General features: G+C 43.1%; 2 protein-coding genes across 5 annotated transcripts; both read right to left on the bottom strand.

Moving 5' to 3' along the window:
• Window positions 1-123: 123 nt before the first annotated feature.
• Window positions 124-12966, bottom strand: pnp6 (purine nucleoside phosphorylase 6). The gene is made up of 6 exons (XM_015368644.2): window positions 12690-12966; window positions 8246-8415; window positions 6033-6136; window positions 3845-4020; window positions 3155-3345; window positions 124-2645 (listed from the first exon to the last, which is right to left on the bottom strand). Exons 1-6 carry the CDS (start codon window positions 12710-12712, stop codon window positions 2446-2448), a joined length of 864 nt encoding a protein of 287 aa, XP_015224130.1. The 5' UTR covers window positions 12713-12966; the 3' UTR covers window positions 124-2445.
• A 4499-nt stretch (window positions 12967-17465) lies between these two features.
• On the bottom strand, window positions 17466-23742 carry cmtr2 (cap methyltransferase 2). 4 transcript variants are annotated; one of them, XM_006641461.3, is made up of 3 exons: window positions 23641-23742; window positions 19853-22198; window positions 17466-18971 (listed from the first exon to the last, which is right to left on the bottom strand). In XM_006641461.3, the coding sequence occupies exon 2, from the start codon at window positions 22173-22175 to the stop codon at window positions 19881-19883; it is 2295 nt and encodes a 764-aa protein (XP_006641524.2). In that variant the 5' UTR covers window positions 22176-22198; window positions 23641-23742; the 3' UTR covers window positions 17466-18971; window positions 19853-19880. The 4 variants fall into 4 exon arrangements, with proteins under 4 accessions (XP_006641524.2, XP_015223868.2, XP_015223869.2 ...); XM_015368382.2 differs by having other exon boundaries at window positions 17467-22198; XM_015368383.2 differs by having other exon boundaries at window positions 17467-22198; window positions 23675-23740.
• Between the last annotated feature and the right edge of the window lie 181 nt (window positions 23743-23923).

The raw sequence follows: 23923 nt of genomic DNA, 5'->3' as shown, positions 1-23923 counted from the left end.
ATCAAATAAGGAAACCAATACAATGTTACCAGAACAAAGAATAAAAGCAGACCTAAACCTGCTGGTTGTGAATGGATGTTTCTTTCCTACTATATTTTGACAGCTAACAAATGACGCAGTAGATGCTATTGATCACTTTTTTATTTCAGAATAATTCTTCTCATAAAATACATTCTGTTCTACAACATACCTTCAATACTGTCAATAACAGGTTTGACACTTTCAAAAACCATCCAACTGTCATTGATGTCAAACTCTTTATATTAGTGTTACAATTTCAATATACTATATTACTTACATAGATTGCACACAATTAGTAATAAACGTTTGTTCTTGTATTCTGCTCCTAAGCTGTAGCGAATCTGGATAATGTACTGGCTTGTTCCAAAGCATTTCTAGCACTTCTAGATCTGACTTCCACGCTCAAACGTCGAAAGAAAAACAGTACAATGTCTACATGGATGAGGGGGAGAGAGAGAAAGGGCAGAGTTGATTATGGGTATCATTGATTCCCTCTCTCTTCCTCGTACACGGAGAGGGCTAAACAGCCAGAATGTTGTACTTTTTCCTTTCACTTTTCCTTGTGGAACTAGCCTGTACTAGCCTGTACTTGTTCCAGTGCAGCCCGCACTCCCCCCCAGCTCCTCGTTCGAACCCCTTTTGTAGATCTTGCCAGCTTGGGTCGCCCCAGAACGTTAGTAGAGCCACACAGCTGAGAGCTGACCTTTGACCTTGTCTAAGGACAGCCACAAGGTTGTTCACCTGATCCATTATTCTCCTGCAAATGATTAAACTAGTAACCCTTTAAAAATCTCAAGAGAGTACAGATGAATATATTTGCTATTGAATCCAAAATACAAAAGCATCTTGTTACATCTAGTGACTCATTAGATTACCTGCTTCACAAACAACTTGTTACCAGCTTTGTAAGCAAATTTCACGTGTACGCCACTCCTTCTGCTCCTGATGGAATACACACCCCTGTCCCCAGGTTAAAACATTCTCACAATGCAACAGATCCCTGGCAGTGTGAAAAGAGGAGGAAAATGTGAAAAGCCAGGCAATTAACAGCCTCTTGTTCTTTGTTTCTTTTTAAACACGGTGAGAAGTCTTCCTCTGTTTAAAAAAAACAGCAAACCCAAGGCCTGGCCATACGAAGTCAATAAGAAGGCCGAAGGTGTGGGCGTGTTTCAAAGTGTGACTCTGTTAAAGACTGCAGCTGAGAAGATTATTAAACACATCCAGCTGGACTACTGGCAATCGTTACTCTGTCACCTTTGGCATGGCATGAGTTCTAGGAAAATGCAAGGTCATCTGTACGGACAGAGGCCTGCACCACAGGCTCTTCCTCAGAGCAAGGGGAGGTCGTATTGCAGGGGTCCTTGACCAGCAGGAGGGGTGTTGCACTGACACCTGCCTGATCACTGAGCGGGCTGTGAAAACCATCTGGAATTAAGTGGGCTAAGTGGAGGGAATTGGTAAGAAAGAAAAGATCTCACAAGCTGCGTAGACAACAAGCAGTCACACTTAGGAGATACATGGCAAAGATTTTGACCTGAGAAAGGTTTTAAACACAGTGGTGTGGTGTAGTGCTTGTTTTAACATAGGCTAAAAACTTTGTTATGGCTGCAGCTAGTATCCAAAGATCCTTGAATATTTTGACTTTTTACTTCTATGGTGTACAGTATCTCTGAACAGAATGTGTCTTTCGGTTAATAACAGCCCTCCCTCTCTACCTTAGTGCTGTGAATGTCTGGCCGCCCAGCGAGGAAATCCAGTGTCGAAAATGTTAATTTTGAGGAAACCATGCAGTGTCTGTAGTACCTCCTCCAGGGTAGATCCCACTTCAATATTTTGCTCGACTGTGGAATGTATTTGTGTTGAGAGTGGGAATTATTACACACACGTTCTTATTTTCTGTCTGTATAAAAATGAATCGAGATATTCTAACGAGACAGTTCAGTTCAAAGGCTCCAGTCCTGTTCTGAAGCTTGATGGTGTGTTTAATGATGTTGTTCTTAGCCCTGATGCTTGTTTGTCTTTTAGCAACCTTTGCAGTTCTGAAAGACAAGGGGCTGCTGAGAAAAACAGGTGAAACGCCACGTAATGTCACAAAATTGGATGTGTCTGAATCTTCAAGCTTCAGTGTTATTACAGCAATTAAGAAGTTGTATAATTGGTCGAAATGATTATTTTTTTCAGGTTCCTGAAACTGGTCCATTAAACAAATATCCTGCAAGCTAAAATCCTTATGAATGTTTATCTAGTGCAATAATATATCTGCTTCAGGCTGCAAAAGGGTTTCTTGCCTGGAGTTCATATACTGTATTTAGCAAAGCCTAGGTAATCTTCGCATGGAAGCAATCAGCAAGGTTATTCTATCACAAGCGCTCATGGTAGCCAACTGTGTTGGCGGCAGGTTTTAAGAAGGCACAGCCTGTGGGCCTACTCTATCTTGCCCAAAAAGCTGCAGACCAGGCTCTGCAGGTCCTTAGCTCTCATCTTGGAGGTCTGCAGCACCTCCTCGTGGTTGGTCTTCTCCTGGCTGTCGTAGTCCATCACTACTTTGTTGGTGATGAGAGAGATTCCAAACACCTGGAGGCCACAGTGCCTGGCCACGACCACCTCCGGCACTGTGCTCATACCTGAGAGAGACGGGGGGAGGAAATTACACCACAGTAAAGTGAGAGGCTAAGAGATAGAAGCAGGAAGGACTGGATAGCACGGAATAATGGGATGGGGTGGGATAGAGTAGGATCAGGGGCAGTGCCATTCTTGAAGGAGGTAGGGGGGGGATGAGGTAGGCTGCAGTGATAATCAGGAGATGGGGGAAGGTGTGGAGCCCCATTGCACACTTTCTTATCCTGTGGGTGGGTGGGGGTTCCCTTACAAGAGTTTTGTTTCCCATGACGAGGAGGGAGTTTTTCTGTGCATTAATGGGTCTTGCTTAAAGTGGGCGTGTCTTTCTCTGAAGCCCAGAGGGGGTGGGGCTAGAGTCTCCCCAGCCTTAGGACAGAACTGCCTCTAGGACAGGTCTCACAAAGTGAGAGGCAGCCTGCAGCCTGAGAGAAAGAGCAGGTGTGAGTGGGAGAATGAGGACATCGGGGGCAGAGAGTGCCTGAACAGGGGAAAGCCAGCGCCCAGTTCCGCTCACCCACTGCGTCCCCTCCCAGGGTTCGGAGCAAGCGGCACTCGGCCACGGTCTCGTAGCTGGGCCCCGCCGCCATGCAGTACACTCCGCTCCGGACGAAGTCGGAAAAGCCCAGCTCACTCGCCGTCTTGTTGGCGATCCGGAGGAGGCCCTTGTCGTAGGCGTCAGACATGCAGGGGAACCGCACGCCAAACCTGCCGGTCATCGATCAGAACGCGGTCGTGTCACATGTGACCTCCGGGACACCACTGGGAAACAGCCTGTAAACAGTCTCGGTAGCGAGGAGGTGAGCACCAGAACTTTGATATTGAGCCCTCTCTGTAACAGTGTATTGATCAACAGTGGTGGCTTCAGAACTAACCCTCAGTAGCTTGGTATAACGCGTTGTATACCTAACAGCAGTCTACAGTAAACAGGAACATTATTTTGTTGTCGTGGCAAGATCCTTGGAAGAACATGTCAGATCATCTGAATGATTGCTAATAGTGTTTAGTTTTTCTCCATGTGACATGTTGTATAATGCTGGGGTAAGAGACACTGAAATGAATAAACCTGTGTTACGAAGGTTACCATAATTTGTTTACTCTGTAGAGCTCTTGGCAAGAGTACCTTCAGGCTTGGAGGACTTCCAGCCGGGTCATGCTTGGTGCTGTTATCACATATGGAACACAATGAAATTGCTGAAAGCCTCACCTCTCCTCATTGGGCCCGAACAAGGGGTTTTGACCTGTGATGCCTGGAATGTTGAGGTGGTCCTTGATGAACATGATGTCTCCCACCTGAAAATCTGGGTTCAGTCCCCCAGCTGCGTTAGTGACAATCAGGGTCTTCACCCCCAGGAGGTGGAATACTCGGACTGGGAAGGTCACCTGGGGTGATGACACAGAACAGCAGCTAGTCAGCATGGCACGCTGCTCTAACAGAGAGTGGATCTCTGCATACATGCCAACAAACAGAAGCCTTGGCACCATCCGGAAAAGCACGCTCTCACTGACACACCCTGTCCCAGATGGTCCCAAGAGCCAATGTCTAAACTTAACCAGATCATCTTGGCTAATCATGGTCCCAGCCAGCTAGCTATTGGTATAGTCCAAGATCCAGCCAGTAACAAAGAGCATAGCTTTAATGATTGAACCACCAATGGGGGAATCCCAGAGTGACTTCACCATGGTCTCGAACTGCAACAGTAGGGACTAAAAGCCACAAAAAACATTATTTCCCTTCCACAGAATGACATGGAAGATGTTGATACATTTTGCAGGGATCCTAAAGCATTCAGCGTTCAGCAGTGGGGTTGGTGTGTTTTTCATGACTTTCACACACAGACATGGTGGGATAACTTAATGCTCACCTTTCATGAGAACCCTCCTACTTTCCCCTCCATTGGCAATGAAAAAGCACTGGATTTTTTCAACGATCTCTTACTTATTAACTTTTTAGGTTGATGATCCATTCCTTGAAAAACTGAATAAGTCTTCGGCTTTTACACAAAGCGTCTATGAAACAAGTTCTGGATTAGTTCTGTCCTTTAGTAGTTCTGTTCAGAAATGACCTGTATGCAGGAGAAATGCAATTACCTGCTCTATTTGTTAACTCAGTGCTGTTTTGTGGGATTGTTTTGTGACACTCTAAACTGAACAGTGACCGAAATGATCTATTTATTTTTTATTATAAAGCAAAATAATAAAAAAAGAAATAATATTTATTCACATTGGTAACTGTGATTCATAGACGACAGATGGTTTAGGAACATTTCCAGCAGGTGAGGACTGACATCTATTTAGAAAGAGTTACGAAGCCACAGCTACAGAATGTTCAATTTTTCATTTTGTCTGCCTTTGAGACTGCATTTCTCCGAGGCTAACAAATCTGGTGAAAGTCCAATTCAGAGGGGTGGGGGTAGTGAGTTTGCTTCCAAACTTTAAAGAAATAACTTCTGAGACCTACATCACAAGGCACAAAAGGGTGTGAAGGGTGTGATCAAAGGTTATTGGAATGGTTTCTCTGTCACACTGACAGCAGTGTTCTTTGGTTTGTCTATAAACTAATAATGAGTCAATTATCATCTAGCCTGAACTTTGCAGACAGGCAGCTTAACCATTCTAGAATCTGACATGCTGCTGAAAGAATTCTTGATTAACACAGAGCCAGTGAGCAGTTTTCTTACTTCTGCTATGAGCATTAATAGTAATAGCTGAAAATAACAAGCCCTCTGCCCCTTAAAACCCGCTTCCTTAAAACTGTCTGCAAAGCCATACAACCGCAAAACCTTTCAAACCACATGTGGACAACATTCCCTTTCAGTATTGGTTCTTCTTCCTAAAAAGAAACTGTCTAGACGACAACAACAATAAAAAATTAATGTCTCGAAAATGTTCCCTGAGATATGGCTCAGAATGTTTTCTGAGATATACTTGGCTTTTAGATTGTTCTATTGTTTCTGCATCAGAAAATGGTGTTACATTTACATGACTTGAGCAGTGTACTGTATGTGGTTTTCCAGCACTGGCATTGGATTCTGGAGGCAGTTTAAAGGGTTTTTAAAAAGCAACAATGGGGAGAAGGATTTTGGTGCAATTTTGTCCTAGGCGAAAAGAACATCCTAGCATAGACATGTCTGCTGCTGTACTTTCAGAGATGATTGCATTGCGATCTTCGCTGGATCAATTTCGTTGACCCCAAACCCTCCATCCATTTTACATTGCTGTTAATAAAGACAGATCATGTGAAATAACAAATAAAAGCAGGGAAAGCAGGAAGACATTAACTCACGGAATTTAATATCGAGACGTCATGAGGGGACTTGGCCAAGAGAGAGCATTCAGTCACAAAGGACGAAGAAGTATGTATATGTGGGTGTGTCTGGGGGGGAGGGGCTCACCTTTGTAAGGGCATATCCCTCATAGAAGTGAAACCTGCCCTGCATGCAGACACATGGTTTTCCTTCGATCTTTCCAAAAACCAGCTGTCCAGAGTGTCCAGGAACTAAGGGATTGGAGCAAAACAAGCCTGGGTTAGAACTGGCAGGAGCAAACCTACAGCTCAAGAGCAGAACTTCTTCTTTTCATTAAAATCACAAAGACCATTACAGTCACTTCTCTCCAGATCATTGTTGAAGACTGGTTGTCTCCTCTCTGATTAATTGCTTCTTTTAAAGGAAGGATTTAGACCCATTAAATGCTTAAACGTAAAGAGTTCTGCAGACTTGACAACATTTCTTTTAACTTGGTTTCACACCTGCCCTGCACCTCATCATACAAAAGACTCTGACTCAAAGCAGAGACGTCTCGATTCCAAACTTCAACAAAGGTTGAACATTTTCGATATTCTGAACCTGTAGATGGTGTTGCAGGATATGAACCTGGCCCCAGGTGAAAATCATTCACCTTTCCTGGTGCACTGGTCCATCAATGAAAAGAGACACAAAATGGAGCTGAAATGTGACCGGATGGACATGTTCTGTGAAAGCCCTCAAAGGTCTGTTGGTCTACAAACCAACAAGAGTCACTTCATCCTGCCCCCTCCACTCACCCCAGCACTGGCATCTGTGAAGTGGGAGTACAGATGTCTTTTCCATGGGAGAGTCTATTAACTACATCCAGCCCTTCCCATTTCATTTCTCATTAATGAAATTAATGAGACAGTTTATGACGAGCTGGAGGAAGGGATGAAGTGTCCGTTCAGTTTGTCTTGCACTGTATAAATGAGATGTATAAATCAGTGAAGCCTTTCTTGTCGTTTGGGAATGATCCCAATGGAAGTGATAATGTTCTTCTCTTTAGGACCGTTTGGCCCCTGACAACAAAGGCATCTGTTTAGTACAAAAATGCAGTAAACGTTTCAGTAATGATGTCACTAGGGAGCAACAATGACATCAAGAATGGCTTTGATGATGAAATCCTACACTTTTAGTTTTAGAAAACGTGTATCATACAGATGGGCAGCATGGAGGCGCAGTGGTTAGCAATGCTAAACGGTGTCAGTGCTGGGGCCTGCGCTTTGATCCCTGGGGCATGATCTGCATGGCGTTCATATGTTCTCCCCGGGTTCGTGCGGGTTTTCTCTGGGTGCTCCAGTTTCCTCCCACAGTCCATAAAACATGCTGGTATGTTACTTGTTTTTTGTGAAACTGGCCAGAGGGGTGAGTGTGGGAGGTTTGTGTCTGTGTATCTGCCCTGCGATGGACTGCCGTCCCACCCAGGGTATACCCTGCTTTGCCCCCGTTGTTGTTCGCCGGGACAGACTCCTGCTCCTCCATGACTCTGTATTGGCAGAAGTTGCTAGAAAATAGTTGGATGTGCAGTATTATGCGGTTATACGGTTCACTTTAAGTACATGCTATAATGCAAACCATAAGTTATTCGATTATTTGGCACATAAAAGGTTATAAGGGCTGATTGTGTCACTTTTTGTTTTTATACCAATATTACAATAAAGTAACGGCATGTCGAATGCAGGGTAGCACATGTTGCTTCTCTTTGAAATACTTCACTGGGATGAAATAACTTGCTCATCTGAGTCCTTTTCTCCTACAGTAACAGTGCAAATTCCAGTGTTTCCAGTAAATAGTGCAGTTATTTTCCATTTAGACTGAGTTATGATGGTGTTACTCTCAGTGTTTAAAATGATGAGTAACAGTCTGAGATGGCACCCCCACCCCCTTCGTAAACATTCTAGCCAATAGGGATTCAAATATTAAGATATCATTCCGCCTCTGAGAGACTTCAGATCATTGCTTTCCCACCAGCACATAAATGGAAACCTCAGTGCACGACACATGCATTGTAACGCTTAGTGTAGGCTGTGTGTAAGACCAGGGGTCAGTCAACTGCCTTTGTGACCGAATGCCAGAAATTCCTGCATGGCCTTAATGCTTTCCCTGTTGAGCCAGTAAAGTCTTTGTGCCTCAAACTGAACAAAGCAGGGTGGAGATTAGCTCAAGGTAACACACAGGGTTGAGCCACATGTTCCTGCCCAGCTGCTGCTGGAATGGAAATGAATCCCATCTATGATGAAGCCCAGAATCACAGGGGTACAAAATCCCATGTGGCACAGACTCCCAGATACTGGGCTACTGTACAGAGTCCAACTGACCTGTGCTCTGGGAGAACCTGGGAATGTCCTGATAAGGGAAGATGGCCTTGTCACCCAGCAGGTCAGCCAAGCCACCCAGCCCAGACCCACAGATTATGGCCACTTTCGGCCTCAGGTCAGTTCGGGTGAGTAACCAATCTGCTGTCTCTTTGTAGTCTTCGAAAGTGTAGCTGAGGAGAGGAAAACAATTTCACTATTCTAGATCCTAGACATTTTATAGCATTTTTTCTATCTTTAGGGTCCCCCAAAATATTAATATTAACATCACTTTATTAACCCTTTACAATTTCTTGCATTAGGAATGATCTTTTCTCATACCCCAGCTTGCTCCCCATGAGACACACAGACAGGGAGAGAGCCTGGGGTCAGAGTGTAGGGTCAGCTATTGTACAGCGCCCCTGGAGCAGCTGGGGTGAAGAGCCTTGCTCAGGAGCTCAACAGAGTAGGATTCCTCTGCCAGCTGCGGGATTTGAACCAGCAACCTTCCAGCCACAGGTGCAGATCCTGAGCCACAGAGCCATCTCTCTGTCCTGAATGAGATCTGATTTGAGATCAATTAATTATCTCAAAAGTTGTTCTCTTCATTTTTTCCTCCTGGATCAGATATAACTTTCTTTATTTAAAGTCTTATAGCACTGCATTCATTAGAATTATAGTGTTTGGGAAATTCCTCTAAGATATATACACATGACAGACCTCTATGTTGTGTGCTCTTTATAAGTTGTTACTGTGACTGCTGACTGCACACTGTGAGTCTTTTCTGGGTGTACAACATGGGCAGGGATGGGCTCTGATTGCATACTGTACTTTTGAACAGGTCATCTGTTTCATGAAGTCTTTCCTGGGACTTGACCAGCCTGGATGCATTTTCAATAAAAGGAGAATACATTATTTTACTCAAGCGAAGAGGAAGTCAATAGCAGCCAACTGCAGTCACAGATCTCTGAACAGCCTTGTATGTGATGCACAGAACTTGCCCTGACATCTTCTTCAGCTCTTACAGTTCATTACAATGGATCGATTCAATTTGCTAGAAACATTGCTTTGGTTTTTTCAACAAGCAGAGCTACCATGAAAGTGAATGAACTGGAATCGATGAACTCATGCATAATGTGTTTGTGTCCAATCGCTCATCATCCAATAAATTAGTAGAATGTACAAATAGGGTTCTTTGCCATCTACAGTATGGTGTAGGTATCTCATCAAACCTCACATCAAAAATATCTGGAGCTCCGCCAACCTCACCCAACTGCCCTTAGCAGCTCACAAGTATAAAAATATACTCACAAAGTTTACCACTGTCAAAGCTGAGAGAAGATCCTTCAGAACTATGTGTTTAAAAAAACTTGTTAAGATCACATATTGGACAAACACTTACTATGGTTGAGCTAAGATCTATCAGCTGTGCTTATGTCCCTAGTGATAGTGAAGGTGGAGTTCAGAATTATCATCTTGGATGAGGGCTAGCAGGCAAAGGTGAGTTGTGGCCTTGAGAAAATAAACCAGTTACAGGCCACAGACCTTTTCAGTCCCCAGGAAAGGACATTCACTCATCATCACAAAGTCTCCAGTCCTGGTGAGTGTTCCAGTAGCCTGAAATCTCTCCTTGTAGCATGGTCAGGGTGAGAGCAGTTCTGCCCTGAGATGTTGGCCCATCAGATAAAAACGACCATTTAGAGTAAGCGATCAAGCTAGCCGGCATGTTTTTCAGAGGAAAGATGAGCAGGAGTTGAGAGGCAGTAGCTCAATCTGGCGTGTCAGTGTGCTGGCACGGAGGAAAGAACATCCTCACACTATTGCAATCACTAGGCCAACTCTGATCATCTCATTTCCCTGGAGGAATGAGTTTTCAAATATGTCCAAGACTTCTTAAGCATAACAAATGTCAGAGATCTATCAGCCTGTCTATCTAAAAATGCTATAAATATTTTCTGTTAGGCACCGCTGTGGCACAAGCTTCCACTGTTTTACAGCGCACTAGTACTTTACAATAGGACTTTATTGTCTTATTTCTCTGAAATGGTTCTTGCATCAAAGCAGCTGTTTTACAAACAAAGAAACATACACCACATACAAGCAGTGCTAGTACATGTTACTTTAAAAGTAAATAAAACATGACATAACAGGCCTCGATCCATACATATTCATTTCACACCACCCCTAGAGGAATTCACACAACTACACCGGGACCCTGTGAATTTCCTTACTTCACAATTACACAGATCACTACACTTTCCTTCTATGCAGCTGAAAAATAAACGGATGTCTAATTATCCTATAAAATGATTCTTAATAATTAAACCTTGTGCACAAGGTGACAAGCCCTTAGTATATTTTAAGCTAAATGTTTATGTGAAGAGATGCTACTTTGGCCATTTGAAGACTTACCCACTGTGTTTTGCAATATTAGTACCACTGAAACTACTGAAAGGTAATGTAGCCTTGGCGATAAGGTCTTGCAAATAATTGGGAGAGCCATTCACAAGTGCACGAATATTTCTGATGAACATAATTGGGAAACCGAGTAAAAATGCACAGGATGTGGAAACTATAAACGAGGCAGAAAAACGGATACGTTTCTTGAATAACGTTCTGCTGAAAATATATATATGACTCTGTTCAAGTAGGTAGCTGTGTCAGCATGCCTGCAAAGGAACAAGAGTATTCCATGCTGAAAAGAGAAGAAAAGAAACTCAACGTTTCGGGTGTGGAGCCTTCTTTGGGTGTGGCCGAAACGTTGTGTTTATTTTCTTCTCTTTTCAGTATGGAATAAACGTGACGTGTTGTACGCTGACTGTCCTCTCACAATATGGTCTCTTTTTTTAGTTTTTTTTTCCCCTCTTTGGTTAGTTTATGTCAGGACTCGTATAAACCAGCTCATGAAATGAATACGCTGTCTGTCAATCTGTAATGTTTCAAACTTTGTGTTTTATAACTTTATAGTCACTTTATAGGTGACTATAAACCTGTTTATGCATAACTGTACTGTACTTCGTCGCCTTTACTCAGCGATGCGAGAAGAGGGGTAAAGGTCTTTTATAGTCTCCAGTGTCAAAAACTAATCTGATCTAAACTGTCCTGGTCATGAACTTGTATTCAAACAGTGTCAGTTTGATAATATATAAGTATAAAAACTAACCTGTGTATTCATTTAATGGAAACAAAAATAAACAAGGGATACCCAAAACAAGTAATTAAAAATGCTGAAGTAATACACTATCCTCATACAGGTTGAAACAGACCAATTTGATCTAATTAAATTTAGCAGGAGTGTGATTTTCTGCTCAGTTTACAGTGGGCGGCACCTTAAATCCTCTTTCTCAGTACAATTTTTATGAGTACATTTTTTATGTCATTTTGCAGTCGTTCTATACAACCGTGAGTCGAGCCAAGCGACGGCGACAGGTTTTCACGGGGAAGCGGAAATGCGTGACTCCGCGGCGACGCGCGGCCGCATTGCGGTGCAGAAGCAGGGCGCTGCGGGACCAGGGGCGAGACCGAGGCGCCGGCGCGGCTGACTGGCGGAGCTGTCCAGGGTCCTGACAGGCAGCCCCGGTTGGACGCGGCTCATTCCAGAGGCGGCAGGGACGGCTGTGACGACGAGGCGATCTGGCAAGCGAGTGGGCTGCGACAAAGGCTAGCCTTTGCTGCTCACTGGAACAACACAATCCCGTCTGCACGCTGAGAGCCGACCTGCTTTTACACCCTTTTCATCTGAGGGCTTGACAGCAGCTGAAAAAGCTGCTGGTGTGCTGAAGTGTCAAAACGCATTTGACTGGGCTTATGATTTCCCTTGCAATTTGCTTTCGTATCCGAGAAAAATAAAATCTTAACAGACTTTATTATGCGGGGGATTAGGTATCATTTCAGAACACAGTAGTGTAGCGAGACATATATTTTCGTTTTCAAATCAGTAAATAAAATGCAAATTAACTGTACAAACACACTGACACCGAGTCATCCGGAGTCGCGACAAACAGGTTTAAAAAACAGGAGGACAATATTTAAATCGCACTCTACGTGTGATCGTTACACCGGTACCTTTGTGATTTTTGTATTGTTAGTTTTTATAGTATCACAATGAAAAAAAAAAACAACAACTTTTGTTAGTAATTCGACCCGTCATTTCCAGGGCTTTTACCAGTTAGGTGGTGAACGCTGAGAAGGCCGTCGAAGATTTAAGACGGTCACTTCCAACGCATTTGAAAAGGTCAGAGAGATTTGTTAATATACCAGCTATTTTCCGGTGTCTCTATGGCGTGTGCCGGCAGTAAGAAAACATTGCAACAGGGTGTAGGGCGATCTAAGATCAGAAGTGCGCCCGTGTTCGCTTCTCTTGATTGTCAACGTCGGTAACTCGATAGCTTTTCTATTCGTAAGAACCGTTTTCGTGGATCGTGGATGTACTGTGCTCTCTTACTCTTTTTACACCCTGATGTCTTACCTGCACTCGGGAGCGGATCCCATAGCGGGCGAGATGTCTGGACTCCGCTTTGGAAGTGCGGCGGGCGGCGATAGAGCGCTCTGTCAGTTACAGATGGGCGAATAAGTCTGCCTGGAGGTCAGAACTGCCCCGGATAGTGCTTTCCTCTCGTAGGGTGGCGTGACAGAGGAGTGGCCGGGCCGGGGAAGGTCCTCGCAATCTGTTTTCTTTATCTGCCCATGCCCCGCTAACAAACCCACCAAGACAGACACCGTTAACCCATTGTCACAACGGAGCACCTAAATATGTCCTTAGCTCTGCTCGACTTCCTTCGCAGCGAGCGCATTGCGCATTGTGACCCAACAATGCACACGCGAAATATCTCAAATAAACCGCATTTCTCTCCTCTCTCCACCTTGTAAATAATAGTATCCTGACGAATCTTGTTTTGGTCGCTGTTAAGCGGATGAATGTGGTGTTTAATATTATTGTTAGTAGTAATAGTACCGGCAGGATCCACACACATATTGTATCGTCTCACGTACGAAGGAGAGGTATCCATTACGAACGTATGACTTGGAGTTTTAAGAGGATTTATTCATTTCGTTTGGCTTTAAAATTCAACTGAGAGAACTGCTTTCCTGCCAGTGCCCCCGTTTCAGAGCCCTCCAGACAGCACAGACAGCTACTGTGCGTTTTAATTAGGGATTAATTAGGAACTACCAGATTTACTGCATCTGCTGACCTACAGTGGCAAATAAACATTCAAAGCTCCTGTGCACGAAACTCAGGACATGTACAGTAATTATTCTTTTATTGACAGGATTATGGTTTTGTCAGAATGAATGGCACCAGTTGTTTCATAGGGAGTTCTACTTCGTTATCTGGTAAGAAACCATTGCAATATTTCCCTTCTTCAGTAAGCGAGATGAGTCAGAGCACAAGGTGACCAGAACAGCTGGGTCTGCTGAATTGCCTCACATATTGTGATACAAATTCACAGAGCACCAGTCCACCATTCGGCAGGAGAATCGAACTTATTGAGCCATTTCCTAACATGCAGGACTTATAATAGATGAGCAAATAAATTCTCTTGCAGCTAGGAATTTCTTAGCATCCCAGTAATCTATAGACCTGCACACTCAGAGTATCCAGCATGTGACCTCCCTCCCTGATATATGCTACTCCAGGCAACGATTGTCCCTGCTTATTATTTTAATGGGAGTTCATTAATGTGATGTAAAGGCTGGACACCAGAGAAGTCTTAAGCTGTGTGGGTGCACATGAACAGGGGCAGGGCTAAAAAACCCTCCATCCATAAATCACAGATCAATACCCTCCATATGTCAATAGCCACCAGGTCTGTGTGCCTTCGGTATCAGGAGGTAGATGGGGAAGCTGTATTGGAAAAGGCCGGTCTTCTGCAGGTCTTGATCAGGCAGGACAGCAGAGCCAGGATACAATGCCCGATATCAGACTTCACATCAGATTAATGGACCCTTAAGTGCCAATACGCTATGTAATTATGATTATTAATTCAGTTTAAAAGTATATATTTTATTGTGATAGCCCAGGAAAGAAGCTCGTCGATTATGTTGTCCAGGAATATAAATTGCGTTTGCGTGTCGTGGCTATTGAACCAAGCAGAACAAAGGAAAAATAAATTAAAACCTTCCCCAGGTCTTCATAATTCAGTTTCAAATTTTCTGGAAGTATGGGGCCATGAAGACGTCTGAAGGAAAATGGTCTGTGCTCCTTCTGCTTCCCGATAATTGAACTGAGGAACAAGGTGCCTTCTATGTGAACAATACCAGTCTCAAGACAGGCATCACAAGAATGGAAATGATTTTACACAGGCTCTCTGGATACTGCAGGCTGAGGTCCTAACTTTGCACAAAGGCGAAATCCATGAAGCTTAAAGGGCAAATAGTTGGGTTCTTCAAATGACAGCATCATATATCACTGATGAAGATTCACCAGCTGTCTATAGTATTGTAGATGCACACAGGATGAGCAGAACTGCAGTATTTAATGGGAAATTACTGCTGAGAAACAAATTGTCTTGATGACGCCGTCTTCTGTCAGTCTTCTTATTTTTTTAAGCATTCTTTTTCTTGGGTATTTTTTTGCATTAGTGCAATATTTATAACAGCATGTTACTATTTGAACTCTACCCTCACTGTAGAATATTACAATAAGTTACTTCATAAAAGAACGGACAAATGAAAGGTAGTCTCAAAAACAAAACTGCAGAAATCTGGCGTTTACATTTTGTGAACAAATGGGCTTTAATCTCCTGCATTAATTTCCTGTTTTAACCTTTAAAGTATCTACTCTTTAGCTAGCAGCAGGACACAGCCCATATTTCATTTTTTTAGTCTTGAATTGTTTTGGAGAGACCAATGTTTTTAACATTATACCCCTAAACCACTCCTGTATTGACCATGGGAGTTTTGGCAAGTGATCCTATGAAATAAAGCATGCTTCAATAAAATATTTTTCTGCTAAAAGCATAATTAATGCTCTTAATGTTGGTTAGACAGAAGGGAGGGATACTAGAGACTCATTCATCCGAAGTTCAAGCAGCTCTCAACACAGTTACAACAGCTTGACGCTTGTTTGATCAAAGCAGCAAAAAACTGAGTGTATCCATCAACATACAGAACACCCTCACACATTTCCTTGTAAACCATTGCAATTTAGTCTTGTAATCTCGTTTTTTTTCATCTGCGTTCTGCTACAGTGCCTTTCATCTTTTGAAACCAGTGAAGGCAAGATTGTTTCATTTTTTTTCATCGCCTTCTCCCAAACATCTGTTCACTTTCCTTCATTAGGGACAGTGTGGTATGAAGCACCACAGGGAGGGCGCAGAGAGAGACTGGGTTTTAGTATCTTTCAAAATAATTTCACAAACCCTCTCTATAAGAACTAGGTTAAAGTCCATGGTTCAGGAACTTAAATGAAAGTAACACCCCCTTCCTCCAACAATGCCCTTTTGCGCTGCAGGGCCTGAGAGTATTTTTTTAAGTGCATAAAAGCTGAAATTGGCCAAAATATTTATGGAACAACTTCATCACACCAAGAGCAAACTTTCCTCTATTATCCTATACTGCAGAGATCTTGAAGTTCCTCAACACGAAAAACCATGGCGCAAGAATTATTGTATAGAGCAACATCTTTTGGTGTATAAATAATTCTTAACAATGGTGGTAGAAGCTTGGGGTGGAAGACTTTTTTTAGGAGAGTAGAGTAGGTGAGTTTATTGCCATATATACAGTAAATGTGCTCTCTCAAGATGACATAGTAGGACAAATAACACACCACAATGTAGACAGTACAAACATAATAAACAATAACAACCAGAACAATAAATATCCTGTAGAGAACAACACATATGTGGTAGTAAAAAAAAAAGACCATGATAGTCCATACAAAAGCGCAGTGAATATGTGCATTGCGTTCTGAGGCCCTGCAGTTAGTTAAGGATTTTTTAGAATTAATCTGTGATCATGACCAGAACTTGGTAGTGCTCTAGAATTCGTCTGCGATACTAATTGGAAGTGAACAGTCCGTTTGGATCAACCAGACAAATTTAACAAAAGATGCATTTTAGAAACTAAGTAAGAAGTAGCGGACTATTTCACAAGCATCTGTGCGCTTCCACTGAAACTGGAGAGACATCCGAAAATGATGCTTTGGATTGCGTTTGAAGGCAGAGAATAAGGAAGCGATGACAGTGTCTGAGAAATAAGCTATCCAAACTGGTGATGCTTCTTTATCAGTTCTTTCCAGAGGTGCAAAGAGTTTTATTAAAAAACTAAAGAACGCAAATCACCACTATATTTATCTTGGGGAAAACGGAACAAGCTACCCAAGCATGTACTGTGACTTTTTTCCAATGGCTAGAAAAGATGTTTTGAGCAATTAGCAACCAGATGGCCTCCATCTGCTTATAGCCTTTCCTGATTTAATATTTAAGTGCATTATATTCAGTAATGATTATACTTCTAAGAATCAGTTTAAATCTCTCCATCCCTTTTACATGATTTCTGATGTAAACAGTGCCTCAGAATAAAGTATCCTGTGTGTAACTGAGATTTTACATGGTCCTCATTTTCTTGGTCCTCATCAATAAGTTGCTTTGTGCAGGAATTCCTTTTCCAAGTTCTGTTAAATGCCGTCCTGTCAGGATGACAAGGATAATACAATTCTTCTTGCTGTCTTACTTAGTGACTCCTTAGATGACACTTACTGTAATAACTGTGTAAAAGTGCCTGGTGGGAATAGCAGGAAAAAGGGAAAAGGATGAGAAAGCCTGTTTTCCGTACTGCTGCAGCCGGGCTCTGTAAAGGTTCCTCTGGAATTTGTATTCTGTTCTTTCATTCACGTTATTGCATTATGAAGCACTTTCTCACAGAGGAAGCATCTAGTCCTTTTTTCATTTAATTAGAAACCAGGTCAGGCAAAAAAAAAAAACTTCTTTCCTGAAATGCCATTGACGGTTTGCAGACACTAATGTTGATGTGATTAAAAGACATTAGTTACTCCATTTCAGTTCCTCCAACTTTTTTCCTATTCAGTTTTACTTTTTCTGCCAGCCCTTTTTATGCCAAGCCAGCATCCAGTCACTTTCCCACGACCAGAAAATCTAGGCCTTTCAATACACATCAACCCCACTCAAACTCAAACACCCGCTGCCTCGGAGAAACTGACTGGAGTTCGCAAGATGCGTGAGCAGAGCAGTTAACACAAAACATACACCTCATTTTCTGCACCACTTAAATTTTATTTTGTTTTTTGTACTTATTTATCACACTGCTTCCCAGAAACCCAGTTTGCAACTGCTTTAGCCAAGGCAGAGTGGTGGGGGAGCCGGAGCCTATCCCAGCAAGTAATGGGATACACTCCGGACGGAATGCCAGTCCACCGCAGGGCAGGGCAAGACACACACACACCAGGGCCAATATGCCCAGGTGTGCCCTACCAGTAACCTACCAGTTTGTCTCTGTACTTCGGGAGGAAACGTACAAACTCCACACGGATAGCAGCCAGGACTTGAACCCAGGACCCCAGCCTGGCAAGGTTGCAATGCTACTGGACCATCATGCTACCCAAAATACTGCTTTCCTTTCAGCTAAACGATCCAATTGTCATTGCACACATAAAATTCATCCTAGGAGACTAGGGACAATTAAATACTAGAAGATTTGTACCTTTGGAAGTAGCACATAATTTGACAGTCACTGTTATAATGCATTTCAATATTTATGTTATTGCAGGTACACAAGGCACATTGTATGGACACGGACTTACATTTTTTAAAGAAATTGACACGCCAACAAATTATTTTATAATGTGTTTATATAGAATATGTATTTACAAGAGGCCAACATAACAGCTTTTGGATATAAATAAAAAAAGATTTCTAACTCTAAAGTGCTGCTGATTCAGCAGTCCCTTTAGGTACATTATACATTATAAAGTATACCATCCAGCAAACAAAAATACTTTCCTCTGTATTATAAACCATAAGCCATTTGTAATGGCCAAAAGGGAAGACAAAATAAGAATACACACTGCCTCGTATTTTTGCCACATCATGGATAAAATACATTGAGATTTTAGTGTTTCGACACGATGTTGGATGCAGTCATCCTTTTCGGTCTGTTTCATTTTGATCACATTTGCATCTAGAATTCATATCATTTCAAAATAAAAATACATTGAAAACATGACTTGTCCATGGTGTAGATGGCTTTTAAGCCTGAGGAATACCTTACATTTTCTCACAGGTACTTTTTCCAATTCGGACCAAAGCTCTGGGAACGGGCACTTCAAGAAAAGTTGGGAATTCTTTTTGCTCTCCTGCAGAGTCACTTCCCAGGAACCTGTGGGTCTCCAGCCATATGATTCTCTGAGGTAGATTTCTTTACATGATGACATTGTATGAGACAAAAGAACTTACTAATTCCGATAGAGAAACGCTGCAGCTTGGTGTAAAGGCACAATCTTTCTGTGCATACTGTATATATATTGCAGAAAGCACACGCAGGTGAAAAAAATAGTCTGAGCAAGATGTTACAATATTAAAATTAAACATTTTTCTATTTCTTATTGGCCATATTTAAATCGCATACAAAAAAAATGACAAAAATAGATAAAAGCAAACTTGATTTTTTTTCTAAAAACGTGCAATAATTATTGGGACAAACATCTTTGTTTTTAATGATCTTTTCCAGTCACTGGTATTCAATCTCCCCACATACTTTTTTTCTTTCAGAAACCAAAAACGTAGCTCTGTTCCTACCAGGACAAAGAAAACAAAAGACAGAAAAGTAAAGCAATTCTCACCCACCTATTTCATTCTACCTTAAAACTTAAATTAAATTCAATTACTCTCACTATGCTGTCTACAGGGTGCTATAGAAAGGAACATTTAATCTCAATTCTAAACCTTTGAAATAATTATAATTCCCCCCCCCCCCTTATTACTGCCAGGGAGTTCTTCAAAAACTAAATAAATAAAGGATTACATGGAATGTGGTACACTTGGACCAATTAAGGCATTTCTCAATGGCTTTTGTAAGAGGTCTGCCGCCTGGCATCTTGTCATCCGCTACAACTCGCCATGGAACTTCACCAGTGGTCTTAATTGCTAGTCCAGTAGTGTGTTGGAAAAATAGTTTCATGGAACTGCCTTACTGCACCACATGCAACTAACGAAATATGGGTTTGGTTACAGAAAAAGAACAGAATGGTTATGGAAACAAACTACAGAATCACTGTATTTCTTTGCCATTTTACAAACATGCTTTTGACACTACAGAGTGGTAATTATACTTAAGGACGTATCGGAAACTAAAGCATCTTCTGGTAGTGGCAGATGGAGGATAATGGTAACGAAGGGCTTGGAAGGCAACAAATTCCTCATTGGGTTTTCACCATAAGAATGCGATTTTCTAGGGCCAAATGCACACTTTTCTCTTGCAAAATAAAAAAACTCAACCTATAAAAACTTGATGCAAGTTACCTTCATGGAGCTCAGACTCTCTTATCTTTCTAAATAACATCGGCATTTTTTCTTGGAAAAAAAAAATCAAAATGATTCACCTGGCTAGCACAGCGAGCTCCCTTTGTGACCTGAAATGAATGCTGCTGTAGAGCAGCAGGATTCAATAGCTCACCTTGTGGCTTTCTCACATCTAACTACAGCTAAGCACTCAGCATCATTGACTCCTGCTCAGCCTGACCGAGCAAGTGGAGCTTGTGCTTAGCGATTGCAGTATTCATGGTCCACAGAAACTCCGGGAGATCACCCTTCAAAAGGACCTCCATTGGTACGAACTGCAGCACCTGCCGTTGGACGCCTGGCTGTGACGTTTCTGACATCACACTGTGCATGTCCTGCAGGAAGGCCACCAGTCTGTCACTAGGCAGCTGATACCCACTGCACAGCAGTACAGCAATGGTGCCCAAAGCGTCGGATGAGGTTGGACACCTGAAGCTGACGCACTGGAAGCAGAGGTGCAGAGCAAGGACAAGCCCGGCTGTGAAGCGGGTGAAAGAGGACAAGATGGGCAGAATGAACGACCCCCCGGCCTGCAGCTTGCGAAGGGAGCACAAAATGCACCGCAAGAATTCCTGCTGGTATCTCGGCTCCCCGTCGTGGAGGGTCACGCAGCTGGGAGCTGGGCAAGGTGGCGGCGCAGAAAACTCAACGCGCAGATGGCCGGTCTGCTGAGCACAAGAGCTCCCTACCACGAGGCAGTGGGCACCCTCTTCCGGAAGGGCTGCTGCTGGCTGTTCCTGGAAGAGACTGGATGCTTCTGACAGAAGGTGGTCAGTTGTTGTCACCACACATGTTCTACAGGGATTTCCACATGCTCCTCTTGGAGAGCCATTACCACACCTCGTTAACAAGGACTGCTCTAGAGCTTCATTCAGGTGGTTCAGCAATTCCAAATCACAGAAAGGTGAACTCCGGACCTTCGGTAAGGCTGCACCTTTTAAGACATACCAGGCTTCTATGTCGCAGTCTTCACCTGGGCCTCTCAGAATGCAGTCCTTGCCAAGATCCCCCGAGACATGCTGTTCGATCCAAGCCTTGTAGTACCCCTTCTCCACCTTTTCCTTCCAAGTAAGGGTCTCCAACTCCTTTCTTTCATTGAAAGACCCAACCTGCTTCCGGTGACCAAACAGCTTGCCATTCAAGCTGCAGCCTCGCAGGGCGGTTTTCGAGAGCCATTTGCTTCTGGGAAGGTACTGCACTCGATACCTTTGGAGGTAGAACTCCGCCGCGCAGTCCCTCAGCTGGCTCAGCCTCTGCTTCTGTTCCTCGCTCATCGAGGGGAAGAGCCGGAGGTTTTCCCTGATGGTCTGAATCTGGAGCTTGTGAAAGAAGGAGCAGACTTCCTTGTGCTGCCTAAGGAAGGAATCCGGAATCGAATGGTGAGGGAAGAGGGCTCTCCCGGCGATGTCGGGGCCAAAGTTGCGGATCATCTTGGAGAGCAAAGGCCTCACGGCTTCTTTGGCGGAATACTCCAGACAAACCACGTAGACTTCGGAATTTCCAGCCTTGCTCGTTGCCGGCTTGAACACGTGAACGGCATTGAAACAGCAGTTCAGAAGGTAGAGCAGGGAGACGGAGGAATGTTCGAACAAGGTGAACATCTTTAAAACAAAGGATCCTCCGCTTCTGAGCAGCATCAGGGCGCTGACAGCCTCGCAGTAGTGCAACGAGGCCACTAGGGCTTCCTGTTCATCGGGATTCCCCTGGCAGTCAAAGCTGCCGTCTGCCGTGACCAAGTCGATGGCGCGCATGTTGCTGGTGAACCTCTTCAGTTCCAGCAGATGCTTTTGGCTCATGATGTCTCCAGTGTCGTCAGAGCCGAAAAACCACCAGGGCAGAGTGCTGGCAATCAGGCGGTCATCCATTATCATCATGCCGTTGTCATTGGCCTCGTGGTAAGGGTTGAGGGTGTTGGCTGCCCACATCCAATCACAGTAGAGACAATTGGTCTTGAGGTAGTGATTAAGACTGGCTATGAAAGCCCCAGGCGCCTCGCAGAGATGCACCGAATTGAACTCTCCGCTCTGCAGCGCCCTCTGAGGAATTAAAGGAAAAGTAGCCAGGATTTCATAAAATTTGCACCACGCCTGTGTGCATATCTCAGCATTGACCGTCGTGCGCACGTGGGAGATGGCCTTCCCCGCCTTGTTGGTGAAAGAAGTGTGCTGGTGCCACTCTTCCAGGTTCTTGTCACTGAGCTGATCCTTAACCTGGTTCAGAGATTCTTTAAGGGCCTGCAGGCTTCTGTACTGCTGGGATTCATACTTCAAAGCTTCGTTGGGGTTTGGGATGCGCCACTCCCTGGAAGGGGGCTTATAATAGGTAACATTCTTGCTGAAGAGCTCCTTGATTTCGGCAAGAACATCCGGGCTGAACTTGTCAAGGTCGGTTTCCTTATCCGCACCGATTTTTTTTCGTACTCCCCGACCCCTGCTCATCTTCTTACAGCTCCTGCTGAAGCCTGAAAGGGAAAGAAGTAAAGCTTAGAATAAAACAAAATCCTTTCGTAAGCCCAAAGCCACTTCTGCTGTTTGTTTTGAAACTCTTACATCCTGCACCGTAGATGAAAGCTAAAATGAACGTTTCCATCAAAATTTGCCATCTCCTCCAGTTTGACGTGCTACAACAACAATTTAAATTTGATTTCTTATTTGTTTGCTTTGGCATTTTCTGAACCCACACACATTTCACACCTTTGAAGTCTGAGAATTAGGAATTCATGACGGTGCCGAAAAAGTGCTGAGATGGTGGAAAATGTACAATTCATTTTCATCAAGAAATGCCACTTTCTATCTACAAAAACTTCCAGTTCCATTCATTACTACTTAAAAGTTCAAAAACTTCCCAGACTTGAATGCTTAGTACAACCTTTAAGAATAGCACTACGGAAAAGGAATATAACTTCCCATCTCATGGAAGAAAAGATTAAAAGTCACATGTGGTTCATCTTAGAGCTGTCCAGCCAAAAGTTGTCTGCCTGTATTGTCTTTATGTGGATTGCAGCACAGTTGTTAACCCAAAAATAATTTGCCAGCATGAAGGCCTACTCACACCTGGGATGCTGTTATTCCAAACTACTGCAGACGAAGCCAGCCGTAGTATTAATACTCGTTACGTTCAGACGAGCATTAATCAAATGTTCATTTTCCTAACAAGAGGCCATATTTCACATGGACACGGTTTTTTTGCGCATTTACGCGTTTAAGAAAATTCATGCATTTAGAAGTCCTTAATTAAACGTAGATTTTACGACAAGAACGTATATTTTTTTGTTTTTAGACAGCAAGTGTAGCAGTTCTAAACACTGTAACACGCAGTCTGGCACAGTGGGTCGTCAAAGCTATTTTTTTATCTTAATATACTCAAACCGAAGTTAACTCAACCGCAAGGGAACGAGATCATGACTGTGGACTTTCAGCATGTCAGTGTTTGTTTAGGTGGACATAAGCATAATTTTTACAATTAATTTAATTATGTTGTGAGTGTATGTACTACGATGTTATTTGCGTTAAATGCTTGGAGACACCGATGCGTAAGAAACTAATGAGAGGACTGTCTTAAGGATGACAATTAAACACACCCAATGCAATTTTAAAAATTACTATAGCAGCTGTGCTGTCTCCCCTTGCTTTTTTAAGTTTTCTTTTCTTGAAGTGCATTCTCAAACCAGCTCGCTCGGTTTTCAGCGTCGGGTTATCCGCTGTAAAAACAACCCACCGGCACGAAGAAACGGACAAACGAGAAGTCGGAACACTTCAGCCGGACGAACGTTTCAGGAAAACACGGGGCTTTACACCGGGCCTGGTCATAAAATAAGAACGAAAGAAACAAACGCCAACACAGAAAGTAACTACATCACTAAAAGAAGAAAACTGATGACTCTGTAGGAAAACTAAACCATACCCTGGTGAAACCGAGTGCACAGCAGACCAAGTACCTGCGCCTCTAACTTCACGGGCCTTTCTTCCGCGTTGCAACACTGGCGCACAGCTACCGACTGGAGTGTCACAGGGGGTGTGTGTATAACTACCCGAGTCACACCGCACTTTGTAAAACACTTTTACAACACTTTTCATTTACATATGTACGTGGTTCTTACTATTTATATTACGGTATTCAGAATATACAGTTTTGCACCAAGAACTAACCCATTATTTCTGTTTCTGTGATGATTTACTATTTTTCA

Source organism: Lepisosteus oculatus, chromosome 20 (assembly GCF_040954835.1).
Source record: "Lepisosteus oculatus isolate fLepOcu1 chromosome 20, fLepOcu1.hap2, whole genome shotgun sequence".
NCBI lineage: Eukaryota > Metazoa > Chordata > Actinopteri > Semionotiformes > Lepisosteidae > Lepisosteus > Lepisosteus oculatus.
This window is presented reverse-complemented; position numbering and strand designations above follow the sequence as displayed.